Below are 22,632 nucleotides of genomic sequence, written 5' to 3' on the forward strand. Positions count from 1 at the left end.
GCATCCGCTCGCCAGTCAGGTGGGAATCGGGCCAATCGGCGGCGGTGAGAGCAGCGAGGTCCCGCGCAGTCCCCGGAGCGACGTACCGGTTCTTGCCGAAGCTCGGCGGCTGCGGGGGAGGAAGGTGTCGGGGTAAGTGGGGGGGTTGGGGGTGGGGGCCGTCCCCTCCCGTCCCCCTCCCCTCCCCTCCCCTCCCCTCCCCTCCCCTCCCCTCCCCTCCCCTCCCCTCCCGTCCCCCCGTCCCCGCACCGTTATCCGCCTTTGTCCAATCCGGGATTACACCGCGATCGGACCGTTAGGACGGTGTAAATGCGGTGTTTGTGATCGGACACCGGGTGCAGCGAGTCGGGGTCCGGGGAAGGATCTATCCTGGTCTGCGGGTCCCCGGTGGGAGCGGAGTGAGGGGGGCCTGGCCCGGGGGGTGGGGGGGGGCCTGGCCCGGGGCGGGGGTGGGGGGGGGCCTGGCCCGGGGCGGGGGTGGGGGGGGGCCTGGCCCGGGGCGGGGGCGGGGGCGGGGGTGGGGGGGGGCCTGGCCCGGGGCGGGGGCGGGGGTGGGGGGGGGCCTGGCCCGGGGCGGGGGTGGGGGGGGGCCTGGCCCGGGGCGGGGGTGGGGGGGGGCCTGGCCCGGGGCGGGGGTGGGGGGGGGCCTGGCCCGGGGCGGGGGTGGGGGGGGGGCCTGGCCCGGGGCGGGGGTGGGGGGGGGCCTGGCCCGGGGCGGGGGTGGGGGGGGGGCCTGGCCCGGGGCGGGGGGTGGGGGGGGGCCTGGCCCGGGGCGGGGGTGGGGGGGGGCCTGGCCCGGGGCGGGGGTGGGGGGGGGCCTGGCCCGGGGCGGGGGTGGGGGGGGGCCTGGCCCGGGGCGGGGGTGGGGGGGGGCCTGGCCCGGGGCGGGGGTGGGGGGGGGGCCTGGCCCGGGGCGGGGGTGGGGGGGGGGCCTGGCCCGGGGCGGGGGTGGGGGGGGGGCCTGGCCCGGGGCGGGGGGTGGGGGGGGGCCTGGCCCGGGGCGGGGGTGGGGGGGGGCCTGGCCCGGGGCGGGGGTGGGGGGGGGGCCTGGCCCGGGGCGGGGGTGGGGGGGGGGCCTGGCCCGGGGCGGGGGTGGGGGGGGGCCTGGCCCGGGGCGGGGGTGGGGGGGGGGCCTGGCCCGGGGCGGGGGTGGGGGGGGGCCTGGCCCGGGGCGGGGGTGGGGGGGGGCCTGGCCCGGGGCGGGGGTGGGGGGGGGCCTGGCCCGGGGCGGGGGGTGGGGGGGGGCCTGGCCCGGGGCGGGGGTGGGGGGGGGGCCTGGCCCGGGGCGGGGGTGGGGGGGGGGCCTGGCCCGGGGCGGGGGGTGGGGGGGGGCCTGGCCCGGGGCGGGGGTGGGGGGGGGGCCTGGCCCGGGGCGGGGGTGGGGGGGGGCCTGGCCCGGGGCGGGGGTGGGGGGGGGCCTGGCCCGGGGCGGGGGTGGGGGGGGGCCTGGCCCGGGGCGGGGGTGGGGGGGGGCCTGGCCCGGGGCGGGGGGTGGGGGGGGGCCTGGCCCGGGGCGGGGGTGGGGGGGGGCCTGGCCCGGGGCGGGGGTGGGGGGGGGCCTGGCCCGGGGCGGGGGTGGGGGGGGGGCCTGGCCCGGGGCGGGGGTGGGGGGGGGGCCTGGCCCGGGGCGGGGGTGGGGGGGGGCCTGGCCCGGGGCGGGGGTGGGGGGGGGCCTGGCCCGGGGCGGGGGTGGGGGGGGGCCTGGCCCGGGGCGGGGGTGGGGGGGGGCCTGGCCCGGGGCGGGGGTGGGGGGGGGCCTGGCCCGGGGCGGGGGTGGGGGGGGGCCTGGCCCGGGGCGGGGGTGGGGGGGGGCCTGGCCCGGGGCGGGGGGTGGGGGGGGGCCTGGCCCGGGGCGGGGGTGGGGGGGGGCCTGGCCCGGGGCGGGGGTGGGGGGGGGCCTGGCCCGGGGCGGGGGTGGGGGGGGGCCTGGCCCGGGGCGGGGGTGGGGGGGGGGCCTGGCCCGGGGCGGGGGTGGGGGGGGGGCCTGGCCCGGGGCGGGGGGTGGGGGGGGGGCCTGGCCCGGGGCGGGGGTGGGGGGGGGCCTGGCCCGGGGCGGGGTGGGGGGGGGCCTGGCCCGGGGCGGGGGTGGGGGGGGGCCTGGCCCGGGGCGGGGGTGGGGGGGGGGCCTGGCCCGGGGCGGGGGTGGGGGGGGGCCTGGCCCGGGGCGGGGGTGTGGGGGGGGGCCTGGCCCGGGGCGGGGGTGGGGGGGGGGCCTGGCCCGGGGCGGGGGAGGGGGGGGGGCCTGGCCCGGGGCGGGGGAGGGGGGGGGCCTGGCCCGGGGCGGGGGAGGGGGGGGGGGCCTGGCCGGGGCGGGGGAGGGGGGGGGGCCCTGGCCCGGGTGCGGGGGAAGGGGGGGGTGGTGGTGGGCCTGGTTTCATCAGGAGATCCTAACTGATTTGTTTCAGAGGTTGACCAAAGGTTGACAGGTGCTGAATGAACCATGGCAAACCTCCATGGCAGGAAAGCAAGGGCAGTTTGGCAAACCAGGATCTAAATTTTCAGTAATAGAAGGTGGTGGGTGATGGTAGGTGGAGTAGATGTTTGGTGTTGGGAAGCTGTGACCAGTGATGTCATGGAGTTGGACTACCTCAGCCCATCAATGTTTATGCCCAGCCATGTGACTTCCTGAGCCAGCCCCATTCAACCCTATACCCCTTGACCTTTCCTATCCACGAATCTTTCTAAATTTTATCATTGTTCTGTCTCTGGTAGCTCATTCTCTAAACTCACAACCCTCTGTGTGAAAAAAGGTGTTCCTCAGACCTCTTTAATAGTTTCCCTCTTACCTTAAATTTGTTTCCTTGTGTTTTAAAGATTTAAAGAATCAATTTATTGCTATAGTAATAAAACAGTGTCGCATTACATGAATTTTTTTTTCGCAGACAGAATCACCACTGACAGGAATTGCCTGTGCCTCTTGCAGTCAAAGAGAGAGAAGCAAAAGACTTCCCCCTACCCCCCCCCCCCCCCCCACCCCCCACCGAGTCACTGAGTGTCCATAGATTCACCTCCACAGTCTCTGCAGCAGCCACAGAGTTCAAACCATCAACAACCCGAGCTCCAGATCTGAACCTCCGACACAGTCAGGGACCCTTCGGTGCCCTTGGCAGCCTTTCACATCCCGGTTCCGATAACTGTTCCTACAGCCAGTTTGAGCCATTCTCCAACAGTCTCCAGCAGCCCACAGCCTCCGTGGATTCCTCTCCTCAAGTTGCCAGCACCCTCTGCAAGCACTGATCCCTCAGCCTTAGAGCCTCCTCACTGGTCCGCCTCTGAGATCACCATCCCCGCAGGTCATCTCCTCCACTTCTCCCTCTCAGTTGTGGTGTGATCGTCCAGACTTGTGGTGCCCTGCACCAGTCCTCCATTTCCCCAGAGTCTGCAGTCCTTCATGGCTGCCTGCTGAATAATAGACCCTGCCATCTTGGGCAATGAAGTGCCAGTTGATGAAGTAGACAAAGACGATGTAGTCAAACAATAATCATGGCTTTTATTAACAGAAACTAAGGGTACAATAATGAAAGACAATAGGTGCATGTATAGTTATACCCAAGGGGAGTATCTTTAACAGTAGAGATAACCCACAGCCAATGTTAGTACAGCAAGGCTCGCCAGAGGGGAGACAGGCAGCTTGGCAGAGATTCACCACAGGCACAGAACCCACAGTCAATTAAAACCCCCGTTGGCTCCTTTAATGGGTCGTTTCAAGCCCGTGCAGAGCTGATGGCAGTCAACTGGGCAGATGGACCCTGCAGGAGCACTAAATTTCAGCTCCCCATGGGTCCACACCAGCACTAACTCGACAATGGCTCCAGCAGCACCGCCATCTTTATCGGGCTCCTCTTGGGAAAAGACTGACAATCCTTGTCTATGCCACTCATAACTTTACAAATCTCACAACCTTCCTATTGTATGATACCCAGATCTGCTCTGGGCTTGATCTGACCAGAGTCACAATTTAATGTTCAGGGGGAACAGGATGGGGTCCTTCTTCACACAGAGAGTGGTGGGGGTGTGGGACAAGCTGCCAGCTGAAATGGTGAATATGGACTCAATTTTAACATTTAAGAGGAATTTTGACAGGTCCGTGGACGAGAGGGATCTGGAGGGCTATGGACTGGGTGCAGGTCAGTTGGACTGTGGTGAAAAAAATGGTTCGGCATAGACTAGAAGTGCCGAAGGGGTATGGTTCTGAGCTGTAATATTGTATGGTTCTATGAACGTGTCACAAAATTCGTTGTTTTGCGGCAGTGTTACAGGTGCAAATATTGCTATAAATTATAATGTCTCATACAGCTGTAAACCACTCCCAACTTTTGGACCCCATGCCCCATCCAGTAAAGCCAAGTCTGTTACCTTGTCTATCTGTGGCACCACTTTCAGGGAGCTATGCACCTGTACTCTCCAGAATATTCTACAACAGGAGCCATTCCTTTGGCCACTTCCCCAATTTAAACTTGTTAACTATTAATATCGACAACAAATAACAAGGGGCAGCATGGTTGGCGTAGCATTTAGCGCAACTCTGTTCCAGTGCCAGAGATCGGGACTGGGGTTCGAATCCCACGTCATCTGTAAGGAGTTTGTACGTTCTCCCCGTGTCTGCGTGGGTTTTCCCCAGGGGCTCCAGTTTTTTCCAACTGTTCATAATGTACCAGGGGTGAGATTAATTGGGTGGCAAGGACTCGAGGGCCAAAGTAGCCTGTTAAGTGCTGTATGTCTAAATTTTTTTTAAATAATTTTTTAAAAAATTAATTTAACATTGGACCCAGTGCCGATCCTTATGGCACACCACTGGTCAGAGGCTCCAACCTGAGTAATGTAAGGTAAAAACATCATGACATGGGACCGGAGAAGGAGTCACCCAGTACTAAGGAGTAACGGAATGCAGATGTGACCTTGTACTGGGTGACTCCTTCTCCGGTCCCATCTCATGATGTTTTTACCTTACATTACTCAGGTTGGAGCCTCTGACCAGTGGTGTGCCATAAGGATCGGCACTGGGTCCAATGTTAAATTAATTTTTTTTTAAATTATTTTTTAAAAATTTAGACATACAGCACTTGCAACTAACAGTGTTAGTTGGAGAAGGCGCATTCTGCCGTTATCAGCAAGTGGTGTTTTTTTATACCTCAGGATACGTACTTAATAAATTATCATACCATGACATTGTCCAATGAATTAGCTGTTGCTACCCTTCTCTGTTAGTCTGCTGCACATCATTCTTGTTAGTGCAAAGCTTATCTTGAGTGTACAAGGTCACATCTGCATTCTGTTACTCCTTAGTACTGGGTGACTCCTTCTCCGGTCCCATCTCATGATGTTTTTACCTTACAATAACAACCTTCCACTTCCACCATGTGTCTCCTACCATCATACCAATCTGTATCTCAATGTGGCCTCATCTTCTGGACCAGCCTATCAGAGCTTCACCAGCCCATTCATAGAACTAAAGTTCTTCATTTCTCCAATTCTAAGAAGTCTCTTCTGCACCTTCTCCAAAACTTTCCCATCTTCCCTGGTGTGGCCCCAGTACTGAACACAGCAGTATTTTTTTAAAAGGTATTTGTAATGTGCAGTTATGAACACAAAACACTGCCAAAGGAAATAATCATGAATCTCCAGACTGCAGGTTTCAGTGGGCACATTGTGGATTGGAGGTATATTGATTTCTTTCATTAATCTGTGGGCACTTTGGGGGGAAAGTGGTAGAAATAGTTCAAATATGTTTCGGATCAGAACAAAGGCGGCAATTAATTCCTTCATTGGTGAAAACATTTCGTCGTAATTTGTCATTTTGCTTTTAAAATGCATTTGCTTTTGCATCAATGCATTTCCAGTGATGAGCTTTCGCAGTGATAAACCAACAGGTTATGTTCGACAGTATCAATGTGACTGGGCAGACATTCCAAGTTGTAAACTATGTGCATGGTAACGTGAAAACACGACATGGGAATGTGTAAACACTATACGATAACATGTTTACATTCATTACTATGTTCCTCATGATTACACATTTCTACAAGGGAATCCACAGCACAGCACAGACCTTTTGGCCCACAAGTGTGGTGCTGACCTAATAACCTACTCTAACATTTGCCTCAAATTTCCCCACGGCATAACTCAGTTCACTGTACCTATCTAACTGTCTCTTAAAACATCCTATTGTACCTGCCACTGCCATTACTTGCAGTGCATTCAAAGGACCCACTACTCTGTGGGAAGAACTTACCTCTTACATCCCCCTGTACTTATTCCCAAGCACCTTAAAACTATGCCCCCTCATGTTAGACATTTCAGCCCTGGCATACAGTCTCTCATCATTCTGTACCCCTCATCCTCCGTCGCTCTAAGAAGAACAAACCACGTTCACTCAGCCTATCCTCATAAGGCATACTCTCCACTCCAGGCAACATCCTTGTAAATTTCCTCTGCACCCGTTGAATCCTATGCATCCCTATTTTTCCTGTGGTGAGGTGACCAGAACTGAACACAATATTCCAAGTATCTTGTATAGCTGCAACAGAACCTCATGGCTTTTGAACTTGATCCCATGATTAATGAAGGCCACGCACCTTATACCACCTTAACAGCATGTTCAACCTGTGCAGCTGTGTTGAGTATCCAATGGAAACAGACCCCCAAGCTCTTTTGGTTTGTCCTCACTGCTCCAAGTCCTTTCTTTAATGTTATATTCTGCATTCAAATTTGACCAATGGAAATGAACTACTTCACACTTTTTTGAGTTAAACTCCACCTGCCACGTCTCATCTGATCTCTGGATCCTGTCAACATTCTTTTGTGACCTCAGGCAACCCTCCAGATTATCCACAACACCATCCACTTTCGTTTCATCCACAAACTTACTAGCTCACCCTCCGACTTCCTCCTCCAAGTCATTGTTAAAAATCACCAAAGTCCCAGAACACATTTGTACAGAACACTGCTGGTGCAAGATATGAACCACCTCCAACCACCTCTGTCTTCTGTATCCACAAAACAAAGCCTCCTTGGATTGCTCACTTTCTGAATGAGACCTGCAGAGGGAACCTTATCAAATGCCTTTACTGTATTCAAGGCATTTCCAAATGTGAACTTTTAAAACATTGGCCCTCGATTTCGTGTTGACAGGTGGTAGGAGAATTGGAGAGAGTACGTTACAGGAAAGTCCGTGGGAATGGGACATGATGAGCCAAGTGATCAGTGTGGTAGGGACAGGCACAGACACCAGAGGGACCTCCCCTACACTTCAGTAAGATTTCAGAATCAGAATTTATTGTCAGGAACAAGTCACAAAATTCATTGTTTTGTGACAGCTTCACAGTGCAAACATTTATAAAAATAATGCATCAAAAGTCAAAATAAGGCAATGCCTTAGGCTCATTGATTATTCAGGAATCTGATGGCTGCTAAGTGCTCATCTTTAGGCTCCTGTACCTTTTCCCTGATGGTAGCACCAAAGAAGAGGTACAAGGACTGCCTAAAGAAAGCTCTTGGTGCCTGCCACATTGACCACCGCCAGTGGGCTGATCTTGGCGCCTCACAGTTCGGCGGGCAGCAACCTCCTTTGAAGAAGACCGCAGAGCCCACCTCACTGTCAAAAGACAAAGGAGGAAAATCCCAACACCCAACCCTAATCCACCAATTTTCCCTTGCAACCGCTGCAACCGTGTCTGCCTGTCCCGCATCGGACTTGTCAGCCACAAACGAGCCTGCAGCTGACGTGGACTTTACCCCTCCATAAATCTTCGTCTGCGAAGCCAAGCCAAAGAAAGAGCAGAGTGAAGAGGGCATAGTCTGTCTATTAAAGATGCCTTTGTCATGTAGAAACTAATAATACATGAAATTCATCAACTTTTGTTTGCCAGAGAAGTGCTGCTAGCCCAGGAGCCCAAACAATAAGAGAAAGGCGGGGTTGGCTGGAAAAAAAAAAGAGAAAGGCAAGAAAACAAAAGTCCTTTCAGAGACACCAAGTGTCTGTGGAGTCGGCCAGACTGGGTTTTAGTTCCACGTGGAGTGATGTGGTTATGGACATTTTAATTTTTATGGATGGAGCAAGGAGGAATGAGCATAAACTTGGGGAGGGGTGGGGGCTGAGTAGTCTGCAGTTCAGCACAACATGAAGAGAGTGGTGGGAGGTTGAGAGTGGAGCCAAAAGAGATGGGGAGATCTTAAATGTTTTTATTTCATCAGTATTCATGGAAACAGGCACAGAGTCATGGGATGTTAGGAAACCAAGCAGTGAGGTCATGGAACCTACACAGATTAAAGAGGAAGTGCTTGCTGTCCTAAAACAAATAAAAGTGGACAAATCCTCAGGACCCGACAAGATATTCCCTCGGACCTTGAGGGAGGCTAGTGAAAAATTATTTAAAATGTCCTTAGCCACGGGTGAGGTGCCAGAGGATTGGATAGTAGCTCATGTTGTTCCGTTGTTTAAAAAAAGACTACAAAAGTAACCCTGGAAATTATAGGCCAATGTCAGTAATAGGAAAATTATTGGAAGGTGTTCTAAGAGATCAGATATACAATTATTTTGATAGCCAGAAACTGATTAGGATTAGTCAAAATGGCTTTCTGCATGGTAGGTAATTTTTAACCAATCTTATAGAGATTTTTGAGGTGGTTACAAGGAAAATTGATGAAGGAAAGGCTGTGGATGTTGTCTACATGGACTTCAGTAAGGCCTTTGACAAAGTCCCGCATGGGAGGTTAGTCAGGAAGGTTCAGTCGCTCAGTATTCATGGTGAAGTAGTGAACTGGATTGGACAATGGCTGGACGGGAGAAGCCAGTGAGTAGTAGTGGATGATTGTTTCTCAGTCTGGAGGCCTGTGACTAGTGGTGTGTCTCAGGGATCAGTGCTGGGACCATTGTTGTTTGTCATCTATATCAATGATCTGGATGATAATGTGGGAAATTGGATCAGCAAGTTTGCAGATGACACTAAGATTGGAGGCGTTGTGGACAGTGAGGAAGGTTTTCAAAACTTGCAGAAGGATCTGGACCAGCTGGGAAAATGGGCTGAAAAATAGCAGATGGAATTTAATGCAGACAAGTGTGAGGTGTTGCATTTTGGAAGGACAAACCAAGAAAGGACATACTCGGTGAACAGTAGTGCAGTAGAACAGGGGGATCTGGCAAGACAGATACATAATTCCTTTAAAGTGGAGTCACAAGTAGACATGGTTGTAAAGAGTGCTTTTGTAATATTGGCCTTCATAAATCAAAGTATTGAGTACAGGAGCTTGGATGTTATGGTTAAGTAGTACAAGACATTGGTGAGGCCAAATTTGGAGTATTGTGTGTAGTTTTGGTCACATAACTACAGGAAAAAATATCAATAAGATTGAAAGAGTGCAGAGAAGGTTTACAGAGGTTGCCTGGACTTCAGGAATTGAGTTACTGGGAAACGATAAACAGGTTAGGACTTTATTCCCTGGAATGTAGTAGAAGAATGAGGAGAGATTTGATAGAGGGGGACAGACAGAGTAAATGTAGGTCGGCTTTATCCACTGAGGGTAGGTGAGATACAAACCAGAGGACATGGGTTAAGAGTGAAAAGGGAAAAAGTTTAGGGAACTTCATCACACAGAGTGGTGGGAGTGTGGAACGAGCTACCAGCTGAAATGGTGAATGCGGGCTCATTTTTAATATGTAAGAGGAATTTAGACAGGTACGTGGATGGAAGAGGTGTGGAAGATTATGGACTGGGTGCAGGTCAGTGGGACAAGGCAAAATAAATGGTTCTGCAGAGATTAGAAGGGCTGAACAGGCCTGTTTCTGTGCTGTAGCGTTCTATGGTTCTATGAATCCCAGAAGTACCGGATACCACGGGTTTTCCAGTTTTTTAGTCACAGTTCCAATACCACAAAGACAGAAACCAATTTGTGCACAGCAAGTTCCCACAGATCAATGATATGTGATCATTTATAGCCATCGCTCCTGCTGCTGAGGGTCTTTGGTCATCACTGCTTCAGAGTTGGATGAGTGTTTGCACAAAATTGTGGGGATGGGTCTGGGCTGGGCTCCATTACTCCAGCACAGAGCCGACACACGCAGTGAGAAGGCTTGAGGCTGATTCCGCTACCGCTTACCAATGTCTTATTAGGTGGGGCCATAAGTGTTGTGGGCAGGAAGTGAGGGAAATTATTCTACAACCCAGATGTCATGACTGTTCAAATTTAAATGTTGTTTTGCTTTGAGACGAGAGCATTACCCATAATTCCACCCACCGACATTACAGCTCTGACAGTGAGGGACGCAGTTGTTGTGTATAAATCCTGTCACATCGCTCCCTGACTTTTGTCCAGCATTGGGAAAGGATCTCCAGTACATTGATCTCACCCTTTTCTACTTCCTCCTTCCCAGGCTCATCATGAATCACGATCTGTCGAAGATACTGAACGAGCTTTGGAAAGTGGATGAAAACCGTCTCAGTCCTGGAGTGGATTACCAGATCTCAGTGCAGGTAGGTGGATCTTCAAATCTGCACACAAGGACCATCAGCTGCAAGATGGAGACATGACTGGGGCAGGATCCTCGTGGGGGTCTGGGGGAGAGGTTCGCAGTTCATCAAGACCATGCTGCTGCCTTCGGAGTGGCATAGGGAGGGGTCCATGTTGCACTGTGCGAGAAGGGGGATGTTTGGGGGGGTTGAGGCTGTCACTGGGGCATGGGGGAGGGGTTCAGGCTGGGATGGTGAAGTGGAAAGTCAGGGTAGAGGCTGAACTGTGAGAAGGGAGAGAGTCGAGGGAGGAGTCTGGAGACTGAGGATGGGGAATTTTAGTGGGGTCAAGGCTGGACTGAGGAGGGTGGTGGAGGTTTGCGGGGTTCAAGGCTCGACCGAGGCGGGGTTTGGGGGTTTAAGGTTAAGACAGGAGGGTGTTGGGGTTGCAAGGGGGGTCAAGGCTGGACTGAAGAGGGTGGTGGGGGTTTGTGGGTTTTGTCTGGGGCTGTGAGGAAGTGGGGAGTTGGGGTTGGGAAGACTGGGGAAAGGGAGTTATGGGGGATTGAGGGTAGGAGGAGTTTCGGGAGGTTGAGGCGAGGTCTGTTGGGGGGAGTTGAGGGTTTAAGGGTGGGAGAGGGTTGGGGGAACAGGACTTTGATTTTAAACACCTTTCTGTGATGTTGGGATTCTGGGCCCAAGTAGTCTAATCCATGCTTCTTCCTCGGCTCAGTGGTTGATCCCAGACACAAATGTGCTGTTGAAGCCAAAGTTGGGGGGGGTGGGGGGGGGTGGGTGTCGTGTTGGCGGGGTGTGGGTGTCGTGTTGGCGGGGTGTGGGTGTCGTGTTGGCGGGGTGTGGGTATTGTGTTAGTGGGCATGTGGGTGTCGTGTTAGCGGGGCGTGGGGGTGTCGTGTTGGCAGGGCGTGGGAGTATGGGTGTCGTGTTGGCGGGGTCTAAGTGTCATGTTGGTGGGGTGCAGGTGGTGGTTTGTGTGGGTGATATTGTTAGCGGTTGTGTGGTATTGGGATGGGATGATCTGATTCATGTTGATGCAATCTAGCCACGGACACATCCTCTGTCCCACAGGGCAAGGCCTCCTATGTCCCTGCGGGCAGCACCAATGCTCGGGACTGTGCACGCCGGCCTCTATTCTCCTATGTAAATGAGGAACGTTTGCAGACAATAAAATCCTTTGCAGGTAGGTTCCCAGCTTGTTGAAGTGTATCTCACCCATGTGGGAGCCTGCATCGGTTTGATGGTTCTCCCTTGGTCTGAAAAACAATTTCCCTTCTTCTGGGTTTGCACCTCCTTATTACAATGTAGGAGGCCATTTGGCCCATCGAATCTGTGTCTGATCACAGTATAGCAGTTCGATATCATCCTGATATCCCTGTAATCCCCACACACCCTTTGCTGCCTACCTCCTTTCAGGGTATTTGTTCACCTTCCCCCATATTTCCAGGGTGGGGGAGGAACTGCAACTCCCAGGGTTAAACCTCATGGCAAAGCCACACACTCCCCATCAGTTCTTGTGAGGTACATCTTGTGGCCATCTCCCCTGGCAGAGATGAGGTGATCGGTCATTTTCCCCAGGTGGTGAGGGAAATCTCAAACCAGAGACACAGAATAAGGTGAGAGGGTAAATATTTTCACAGAGAGCGGTGGATGTGTGGAACGAGTTTCCGCAGGAAGTGGTAGAGATGGGGTGAGTTACAGGTATGTGCATAGGGAGGGTTTGTGGGGATGTGGGCTGAAAGTGTATAATGCCCCTGGAGTTAGGTAATGGTGGGACTGTGTGCGTAATACCCCTGGAGTGAGGTAGTGGTGGGACTGTGTATGTAATGCCCCTGGAGCGAGGTAGTGGTGGGCCTGTGTGTGTAATGCCCCTGGTGCGAGGTAGTGGTGGGACTGTGTGTGTAATGCCCCTGGAGTGAGGTAATGGTGGGACTCTGTGTGTAATGCCCCTGGAGAGAGGTAATGGTGGGACTGTGTGCGTAATGCCCCTGGAGTGAGGTAATGGTGGGACTGTGTGCGTAATACCCCTGGAGCGAGGTAGTGGTGGGACTCTGTGTGTAATGCCCCTGGAGTGAGGTACTGGTGGGATTGTGTGTGTAATACCCCTGGAGTGAGGTAGTGGTGGGACTGTGTGTAATGCCCCTGGGGAGCATAGGGCAGGCACTTCTCCACTTAGTGGATCTAACACCATGGTGATTTAACGTTCAAACAATTCATTGATCAGCGTTTATTGCCCTGCTGGATAACTACGAAATGTCAACGGGAATTGCCGAGGTGGTGACCCCGGAGGAACGGGCGGAAAACAATCTCTTTCTTGATGCGATTCTGGAAACTAAAGTCATGAAGGTGAATGTCATTGGTGAGCGGTGGGATAGGCTCGGGGGTGGATTGGGGAGGGAGGGGCCGGGGGGAATGAGGGAGGGAGGGGCCCGGGGGTAATGGGGAAGGGAGGGGCCTGGGGGAAACAGGGAAGGAGAACGGGGAAGGGAATGGGGGAGCGAGCTCAAGCACATGAGGTTAGCTCTGGTAGGCAACTTGGTCAGAATGGACAAGTTGAGCAGAAGGGGCCTGCTGTGACTTGTGACTCCACTGTTTGGATGTTGAACATGATAGATTTGCACCTTGAATGAAGTGCGTTAGTTTGTTCCCCATTCACCCCATAGGAAAAGGTGGGTCCAGAATGCATCCCCGTTTGACACACCAGCAGAGACAAAATCAGGCCTGGGATTTTGCTCCATGACTGGGTTAAAGCAGCATTCTGATATCGGAGTGACCAGGATGGGTGAAATAGGGCAAGAGTAGTGAGACCCAGCACAATGACTTGACTGTTGTCCTTCCAGCTGGCTCACCAATACCTCGCCAGTCAAAACCTAACATCAGCCAATCCACAGGAATTCAAGGAGCACCTGTACGACATCTGGTTTGAACTGTACTCCAGAGGAGGCAGCCGTGGGTATGTTTTTGGCAGGAAACTATCTCGGGGTTTGGTGGAATGTTTCCTCTGGTGGGTGTCAGTGCTAGGAATGTTCTGGGAGTTTAACCTGACCTGGGTGTGCTGGGATTGTCCATTGGTGCCTGCAGAGTCAGGAGTAAAACACAAAAGTCTGCAGATGCCATGATTGAAGTAAAAACATGATGCTGGAGAAACTCAGCAGGTCAAACAGCATCCTTTATATAGCAAAGATAAAGATACAGAACCAACGTTTCATCTGAAGCCCTTCATCAAAGCGTGAGCAAAATGTAGGCAGGTGCCTGAATAACCATCCCCTTTGCTCCGTTTGGCGAAGGGATGGTTGGTAATGGCGTTACGTTAGCTGGAGACGGGGCTAACGGTGCAAGTTTTCCTTTGAGGAAAATATGGCTTCATTGGTCAGAATGAAACCAGTTCACTGATTTACAACTAGCCTGAATGACAAGCTATTCAGAACATTACAAGAGCTTGAGAAATCAGAGTTGGTGAGGCCATTTGATCCTTCAGACAGGTTCTGCATTCACCAGGATCCAAGCTGATCTTCCACCTTCACCACTTTTCTTGCCCTCTCCCCTAACATCCAGTAATCAGTCAATCCCTAAATGATGGAGGATCTCAGTCGGTCTTTCAGTGTCCATAGGAGACAAAGATACATTGCCAATGCTTTGGGCCTGAGCCCTTCTTCAAAGAATAAGCAGAATGAGCAAAAACCAGGAAGTTTCCGAATAGAGTCAGTGGCGGCTGGAGGAGGAGTCCGGACCAACAACAGGTGTTTAAATGGATATGATGAGGGGAGAGGTGAGAACTGATTATGTCTGTATGAAAGGAAACACACGGGAGAAGATGAGTGGGGGTGGGGGGGGTAGTTAATGAAAGCCAGAGGTCAATATTAATGCAAAGCAGTTGGGGGGTACCCAGTTGGAAGATGGTGTTGTTCCTCCAACTTGCAGGTGGTCCAACTGATCTGTATCCTTTGGGAAGCTTTATCACTATCCATCTGCAAACAGAATCAGATCACCTACATTTTCATCCAAATGATAGTGGTCCCAGCACTCATCCCTGTGGAGTACCACTGGTATCAGATCTCCAGTCAGGAAAATATCTCTTCACCACTGCCTTGAATTCTTGGCTAAGCCAAATTTGGATCCAACTTAGCAACTTGTATGAGTTCTATGTGACCTGCTCTTCCTGATTGAGCTACCACCAAGTATTTTCCTGTCTTCCATTTCCTTCATCTTCTCACTGGACCTTGGATCTCTATCTCAGGCAGTGTTTTTGTGTCTTCTTCATGCAGACTCACACAATGTTGTCGTTCATTTACTTTGCCATCTCCTCATATTGGTTAAAAATACTTAAGTCTGCACTCAAGGGGCTTGTGTATGCACTCAATAGACAATAGACAATAGGAACTGGAGTAGGCCCTTCGGCCCGTCGAGCTAGCACCGCCATTTTACAGATCATGGCTGATCACTACCATCAGTACCCCTTTCCAGGTCTTTTTGCCTGTTGAAGCTGTTGAGAGTTTGAGCAGAACCGAGATGATTTTTGAAGAGGCTTCCAGCATGGGAACTTACACTATTGATGTTTGCTCCCTCCAGGCGGGACTCCTCAGGCTTTGAGCATGTGTTTGTTGGAGAGACCAAGCGAGGAAAGGAGATCATGGGACTCCACAACTGGGTCCAGTTCTACCTCCAGGAGAAACGGAACCACATTGATTACAAAGGCTTTGTGGCACGCAAAAACAAGAACAAGGTTTGGTCCTGGCTCTTCACCAGTCACTGATGTGGTTAATCATTCATCCCACTCCACACATTGGTCTTTACCCCAAGCCCCTTCATGCATTGTTGATAAAACTATCACCCAGACTTCAAGTTACCAGTTGAATCAGCTGAACATATTCTGTGGGTTGAGCAGCATCAGTGGGAGGGAAAGAATGGTCAGCATTTCAGGCTAAAATCCTTCACTGAGACTTGGAATGCTTGTGTAAAGAGGACTGGGAGGGAGAGGTGGGGTGGCCCTGTATAGGTTGATGAAACATGACGAGCAAAGGCCTTTGGTTGGCAGGCCATTATGGGCATCAGACTTTACACCATCGAGGACATCTAAGAAAAACGGAGTTTAAGCAGTTTAATCTTCAAGGACCCTCACCACCCAGGCCATGCCTGCTTTTCACTGCCGTCATCAAGGAGGTACAGGAGCCTGAAATCGAGCATTCGGTGGCTTCTTCTCCTCCGCCATCAGATTCCTGAACGAACAGTGAACCAGAGACACTGATCGTTTTCTCTTATTTATTTATTTGTAAATATTTGCAGTGTGATCCTGCTGCAAAACAACGAATCTCCTGGCACGTTCATGACAATAAGTTCTGATTCTCTGTGTCCCTGGCCACATTAATTGCACATGGAAGCTCATCTAAAAGTGAATGCTGGAAACTCTCAGCAGGTCAGGCAGTGGGTGGGCAGAGAGAAACCAGTCAGAACTGGGGAGACACTGGTGAGAAACATTGTCGTCTTCTGCCTTCGATTGTAACCCATCCTTGCTTTTACTCAACATAATTATTTCCTGTTGATTCTGTCATTTGAATGTTTATTTTGCCTTTCTTCTTGAGGGACAAATAATACATTTCCTCTCGGTTGGCATAATCGTGGATAAAAGCCAAGGTCACCTGTTCATGAAGAGTAGGTCATGGGTTAAGGATAGGGGAAGCGGTTTTAGAGGACCTGAAGAGAAAGTTTCTCGACACAGTGTGTTTGATATCCGGAACTCACTGTCAGAGGAGGTGGTGAACCAGATACGAGCACTACGTTTACGAGACATTTCAATAGACGAGTGGGCAAGGCTAACGAAGGGAGGCTGCATAATTACCAGCAGTGACCACAGCGACACAGCTGCTGCCTTCATGCTCCATGGACCCAGGCGCTGCCTGTCTGGAGTTTGCACTGTCTCATTGTAATGTGGATTTCCCCTGGGTGCTCCAGTTTCTTTCCACATCTCTGAGGTCATTGTGCTCATTCACTGCTGTAAATTGCCCCCAATGTGTGGGTGAGGGGTAGAATTCGTGTGGGATTATTAAAGAATGGAATTTATTTTAGAGTATTGCAGTCTTATTGCATATAGTTTGTTGTATTGTCTTCTATTTAATATTCTAGTCATTGCTAATCATGTTTCATGGCTGGTTTACCAGCAAAATGACAATGACACCATCATCAATTGGCATAAATGGGTGCTTGATCAGCATGGACTAGAAGGCCCGAAGGGCCTGTTTGGTGCTGTGTCTCAAAATGAGCCCCATTGACTGGGATGATGGAGCTGAACTGAGGCTACAGGAATGTAGGTTCTTTTCTGTGGCAAGCCCTGCCTCTCCATCCAAAATTAACCAAAGGTTTGGTCCCAACCTGGCATGGTGCTTGCAATGCCTTGCTTTTAAGTAGAAGGGGATTTCTTGTGTGTGGGAAGTGAGGTCTTGGCCCAGTTACCTGCTGCCTGGTGTGGGGACTGTATGTGGGCAGTGAGGCCCTGGGCCCAGTTCTCCATTGCTTGGCGGAGGAAGTGTCTGTGTGGGCAGTGAAGTGCTGGGGCCCAGTTACCTACTGCCTGGTGTGGGGACTCTATGTGGGCATTGAGGCCCTGGGCCCAGTTCTCCACTGCTTGACAGAGGAAGTGTCTGTGTGGGTAGTGAAGTGCTGGGGCCCAGTTACCTGCTGCCTGACGTGGGGACTATGTGTGTGGGCAGTGAGGCCCTGGTCCAGTTACCGACTGCCCAGCCTGATGACCGTCTGTGTTTTTGCTTCCAGCCTGATGAAGATGATCATGTCTTGAACCTGCAGTTCAGCTGGAAGGAGATGGTGAAGCCTGTGGGCAGCTCCTTCATCGGGGTAAGCCCGGAGTTCGAGTTTGCTCTCTACACCATCTGCTTCCTCCTGTCGGATGCCAGGGGCTCACGAGAGCTGGTGATGGTGGATGAATACCACCTGCAAATCGTGGTGTATCGTCATGGCAAATACATCGGAACTTCGTACCCCGTCCTGCTTAGCAACAACAACACCCCTTTGGAATGAGTCTCAGCTGCCTGCATTGCTTCTGTCTGCTCCGTGCTGAGTCTGTCCAGGGGCAGGAGTGTAGACTCTGGGTTGTTTCAACATGTTAAAGCCTTGTACTAAATGGTGGCAGTGTGCCTTATCTGGAAACACCATGGAATACCCATGCTCCATTTTACCCTCTCCTGCTTCCCACCCTTCTATTCCCCTCTGTCCCATCATTCTCTGCCATGGGATGATTACAATCATAAGACCATAAGACAGAGGAGCAGAAATAGGTCTTTCAGCCCATCGATTCTGCCCCACTATTTAATCATGAGCTGATCCATTTACCCACTCAGCCCCACTGTCCGTCCTTCTCCCCATAACTTTTGATGTCCTGGCTAATCAAGAATATATCAGTCTCTGCCTTAAATGTACCCAATGACCCAGCCTCCACAACCACCTGTGGCAACAAATTCCACAGATTCACAGCCTTCTGGTTGAAGAAATTCCTCCACATCTCTGCTCTGTGGATGCCCTTCAATCCTGAAGTTGTGTCCTCTTGTCCTAGACTCTCCCACTATAGGAACAACCTTTCCACATCTATAGTCTGTTCATGCATTTCAACATTTGAAATGTTTCATTGAGATCCTCCTCATTCTCCTAAATCCCAATGAGTACAAGCTGAGAGCTGTCAAATGTTCCTTGTGTGATCACTCTTGCATTCCCAGAATCATCCTTGTGAGCCCTCTCTGAACCTGCTCCAACATCAGCACATCCTTTCTTAAATGAGGACCCCAAAATTTCTCACAATCCTCCAGGTGAGGTCCCACCAGTGCCTTATAAAGTCTCAACATTTTATATTCTATTTAAATGAATGCAAGCATTGCATTTGCCTTCTTCACCACCGACTCAACCTCCAAGTTTACCTTCAGACTCCTGCACGAGGTCTCCCAGGTCCCTTTGCATCTGGCTGTTTTCAATTTTCTCCCCATTTAGAAAATCATCTACCTGTTTGTTTTTCCACCAGAGAACATCACCATACACTTTCCAACATTGTACTTCATTGGCCACTTCTTTGCTCATTCTAATCTGTCCAAGTTCTTCTGCAGCCTCGCCGTTTTCTCAACACTACCTGCTCTTCCACAGTTAATTACAATTAATCTGTAAAACCAGAACATACCTGAATCAAGAACCAAGTTTTTAAAAATCTAGTTTAATGCTTTGAATGGATCGAAACTCCAGACCACAGCCCAACCACTTTTCCCAAGAAACATCACAATGGGCCCTTTCATTCCTGAATATATTGCCCGATATCATGCAACTGATCTTTCTTTTAGACTTTAACCTGGGAATGGCCAAAAGCAAGGCCGAGTGTCAGATATCACTCTCTCTACCCTCTGCCACCACAAATCACTTCATTCACTGAAATCGTGGACGAAGAGATTTCCATCTCCGTGACATTGGGAGGACAAATCATAGTGTCCTTAATGCAAAAAGAAGCTCCCTTCTGAGAATATAGAAAGGGAAATGTCTTTTTGAAAATGTTTTTATGTTTGTTCCGCAGCTTCCAGAGTTGTAGGAGATCATTGAAAAGTTCATCTTAATGTAATCAGACTTGTTATCAGCTTCATTTCCTCTGACCTTCCCCATCACCTGGTGTTTTAGTTGATGCTGCATCATTGCATTTAGCCTCTTAAATGTTATAAAGAACCTTCGCTGTGACAACCATCAGCTCATTCTCCCAGAAGCTGATTGAATTTTGTTTATCGCAGTTGAACCCTGATGTAGCTGATGTATAATTCACCCTGCACACTCGAGTGAATACTGGAATCTGCTTTGTGCGGTGCACTGACTGAAGTTTGTTAGTGATAAATGGTACAAGACCCTTTTATATTAGTCTTTATTACTGGAAGGGCCTTTAAAAAGCAGCTTCTTAAAGAGTTGAACACCGTTTATTTTATGTAATAGTTATATGTTTTATGCAGTGCATGTACTTTTTATAAACAAGCTTTCAATAAAATTAGGAATGAAACATGACTGGAATTGTTGCGCCAAACGTGAGTTCTCTGGGTGGTCCAGTCCTGATTGGGAGATATTGTTCTCAAGGCAAAGAACAGCTGAGCTCTCATCAACTTCAGCCTCGTCTGCCTCGATCCACAACAACCCTCGTCAGGTCCACAGGAGACCCCACTCAGCCCTGGAATGCTGAGAGAATACCCATGTCAGACTCCTTTATTGACTGCAGCTCCACCTTCAACACCATTTGTCCCAAACACAAATACCTTGTTTTCATACCTGTCTCTTCTCCTGACCCACAGACAACAATTAGTGAGGATTGGTGACAACATCATAATGTTTCCTCAACACCATTGCCTGTAAGGCTGCCACTCAGCCTCCAACTTTACTCCCCATCCCCTCAGGGCTCTGGCCAAATAGCTCTCCAACTCCATCTCCGTGTTTGCATGTGATGCCACTGTCAAGGGCCAGATCTCAAACAACGAGACGGAGTACAAGAAGGAGGTAGAGTTTACTGACCTGATGTCAGGACAATTTCTCTTTGAATGTCAGCAGAATAAGGTCATTGAGCAGGTTGGTGGGAGGCATTTACCTCTGTCTGTATTCACAGTGCTGAGCTGGAAATGGTGGAGACCTTCACGTTCCTTGGAGAGAGTATCAAGTCAAGTTTATTGTCACTGATTGTACAAGTACAACCTGATGAAATAGTGTTCGGTCCTTGGTGCAAAACATGCTGACACACATCCAGACAACACATATACAGACACACAATACATATGCAGGACAATAATAAATAATATTTCAGTTAGTGTGAGCAGTTCCTTTGGTCATTCAGCATTCTCACTGGCCAAGGGAAAAAGCTGTTTCTCAGCCTGGTGGTGCTGGCTCTAATACTCCTGTATCTCTTCCTCGATGGGAGCAGCTGAAAGATGCTTTGTGCAGGGTGGAAGGGGTCCTCAATGACTTTACACACAGTTGATGGAGGGGAGGGAGTCTCCAATGATCTTCTTTGCCACTCTTATGGTGTGTATGGACCACCGATCCATCTCTCTGCAACAACCGTAACATCAACCTGTCCTGGTCCAACCTTGTGGAAACCACAGCCAAGAAAATGACTATTTTCCCAGAAACTCTTGGAAATCTGTGTCCCCACTCTCATCTGTTTTTGTAAATGCATGGTAGAAAGTATCCCGATATCCTGTCTGAATGCATCACAGCTTCATGCGGGACTGCTCTGCCCAAGGCTCAGGGCATCTGTTAGCACCCCTCCTGTCTTATCTACCTTCCCTCCTCCCCAACACCCCTCACCCTCCCTCCAACCTCCTCACCCTCCCTCTTAACACCCCTCACCCTCCCTCCCTCCTCCCCAACACCCCACACCCTCCTCCCCTCACCCTCCCTCCTACCTCTTCACCCTCCCTCCCTCCTCCCCCACACCCCTCACCCTCCCTCCCTCTTTACACCCTTCACCCTCCCTCCCTCTTTACACCCTTCACCCTCCCTCCCTCTTTACACCCCTCACCCTCCCTCCCTCCCTCTTTACACCCCTCACCCTCCCTCCCTCCCTCTTTACACCCCTCACCCTCCCTCCCTCCCTCCCTCCACCCCAACACCCCTCCCCCTCCTCTTCAACACCCTCCTCCCCTCCCTCTCCCTCCAGTGCAACCCCGGACCCCTTCCCCGCGCAGCTGCCACTGGCCGGACCGTTTGTCCGGGACGCGCGGTTCCGGGAACAGGTTTGCGGGACGGACATGGAGGCGGCGGCGGCCATTGAGGTGCTGGTGGCCGAGTTCGGGGCTCTGGGCCCCGCCGAGCTGGCGGCGCCAGTCCGTGCAGTCGAGGTGAGGGGGTTCGGGGGGGTCCCGGACCTCGTGGAAACGCGGTGGCCGGGGCCTGACGGCTGGGCCCCTCCATCTCCCCTCCACCAACCCCGCTCTCCGCCTCCTCCCCTCCGGCCCCTCCCCCTCTCCGGCCCCCCCTCCGGCTCCGGCCCAGCCCCTCCCTCCTTCCAGCCCCTCCCTCTCCCGGCCCCTCCCCCAGCCCCTCCTCCCCCCAGCCCCTCCTCCCCCCAGCCCCTCCTTCCCCCGGCCCCTCCCCCAGCCCCTCCTTCCCCACCCGGCCCCTCCTCTACCCCCCACTCCGGCCCCTCTCCTCCTCCCCCCCCCCGGCCGCTCCATCTCCCCCCCCCACACCCCGCTCTCCGCCTCCCCCCTCCAGCCCCTCTCCGTCTTCCCCTCCGGCCCCTGTCCATCTTCCCCTCTGCACCCTCTCCACACCCCGCTGTCCACTTCCCCCATTCGGCCCCTCGCCGTCTCCCGCAACCCTCCTCATCTTTGGCCTTTGATTTGTCAAATGAGTGTGAAGTACGAAGCGCATGAAACAGTGACAAGGTTCAGTCACGGCTGCCCTAAAGTGAACTGAATAAATATGCGAAGAAAAATGTTGCCGTGATGAAGGGAAGACAGGAGTTGGGTTAGCTGAATGCTCTACTACAGTGCTCATCCATCTCCAGATTACCCTGTGCCTTGAAGCAAATCCTGATTTTTTTTTAGTATGGGACAAGAAATAAATTGTTGGAGGATCTCCGCAGATATCGAGGAGGCAAAGGAATGGTTTTGGGACGAGACCCTGTATCAGGACTGAGTGATCGGAAGATAGTGAGTGTAAAGAGGTGAGAGGGGAAGGTGAGACAGGCTTGTAGATGATGGGTGGAACCCAGTGAGGTAGGAGATGGAGGTGAGGAAGGGGATGGTAGAGATCGGAGCTGGTTGATGACAAGGGAGGGATGATGAGCAGATGGAATGGGATGGAAGAGGGGGTGCTGCTTGACCTGCTCAGTTACTCCAGGATATTTTTTGGTGAAGTTTTGTGTTGGTTTCACTGTGTGATCATATTATTAACTCAAACAATTAATCTGTGCCATCTGTGATTTGAAAACATTACTATAGGGTAGACATTTTATATTGTGGTTATCATTAAAAAAACTGCAGGTGTATTAAAATTTTGTTTTCCTTTCAGGAAAAATGGAAGCTGCTCCCTGCCTTCCTGAAGGTAATGTTGGAGCTTCAAACTGTTCCCAGTCCGTTGTGTCGTGGAAAAAGATGGCAGTGTTTTATTTGTTCTCTGTGTATAATGGAAGTGTACAACCTCCTAATCCTTC

General features: G+C 52.1%; 2 protein-coding genes across 6 annotated transcripts in view; both read left to right on the top strand.

The window, feature by feature from the left end:
* Positions 1 to 24: 24 nt before the first annotated feature.
* Positions 25 to 19,499, top strand: LOC138746287 (poly(U)-specific endoribonuclease-like). Of its 3 annotated transcripts, none has more exons than XM_069904486.1 (7): positions 25 to 132; positions 10,370 to 10,469; positions 11,535 to 11,646; positions 12,688 to 12,809; positions 13,304 to 13,416; positions 15,033 to 15,186; positions 17,229 to 19,499. In XM_069904486.1, exons 2-7 carry the CDS (start codon positions 10,377 to 10,379, stop codon positions 17,490 to 17,492), a joined length of 858 nt encoding a protein of 285 aa, XP_069760587.1. In that variant the 5' UTR covers positions 25 to 132; positions 10,370 to 10,376; the 3' UTR covers positions 17,493 to 19,499. The 3 variants fall into 3 exon arrangements, with proteins under 3 accessions (XP_069760587.1, XP_069760586.1, XP_069760588.1); XM_069904485.1 differs by lacking the exon at positions 25 to 132 and adding an exon at positions 10,172 to 10,272; XM_069904487.1 differs by lacking the exon at positions 25 to 132 and adding an exon at positions 10,231 to 10,252.
* A 1,710-nt stretch (positions 19,500 to 21,209) lies between these two features.
* The window catches only part of polr3b (polymerase (RNA) III (DNA directed) polypeptide B), a 91,047-nt gene continuing 89,624 nt past the window's right edge, over positions 21,210 to 22,632 (top strand). For all 3 annotated transcript variants that reach the window (XR_011346844.1, XM_069904490.1, XM_069904491.1), the window contains exons 1-2: positions 21,210 to 21,313; positions 22,491 to 22,523. Coding sequence is in view for 2 of the 3 variants with exons in the window: in XM_069904490.1 (XP_069760591.1) it covers positions 21,224 to 21,313; positions 22,491 to 22,523 (123 nt within the window). In the remaining variant the exon portion in view is untranslated. The remainder of the gene's footprint in view (positions 21,314 to 22,490; positions 22,524 to 22,632) is intronic.

The sequence above is a fragment of the Narcine bancroftii genome, chromosome 11 (assembly GCF_036971445.1).
Source record: "Narcine bancroftii isolate sNarBan1 chromosome 11, sNarBan1.hap1, whole genome shotgun sequence".
Lineage (NCBI taxonomy): Eukaryota > Metazoa > Chordata > Chondrichthyes > Torpediniformes > Narcinidae > Narcine > Narcine bancroftii.

What these genes read in the sequence shown, in the direction of transcription:
- LOC138746287 (XM_069904485.1), top strand. Translation starts at nt 10,187, where the DNA reads ATGTTGTTTTGCTTTGAGACGAGAGCATTACCCATAATTCCACCCACC. An exon ending in GTGAGGGACGCAGTTGTTGT is followed by an intron (nt 10,273 to 10,369) that starts GTATAAATCCTG and finishes CCTCCTTCCCAG; the next exon opens with GCTCATCATGAATCACGATC. An exon ending in ATTACCAGATCTCAGTGCAG is followed by an intron (nt 10,470 to 11,534) that starts GTAGGTGGATCT and finishes TCTGTCCCACAG; the next exon opens with GGCAAGGCCTCCTATGTCCC.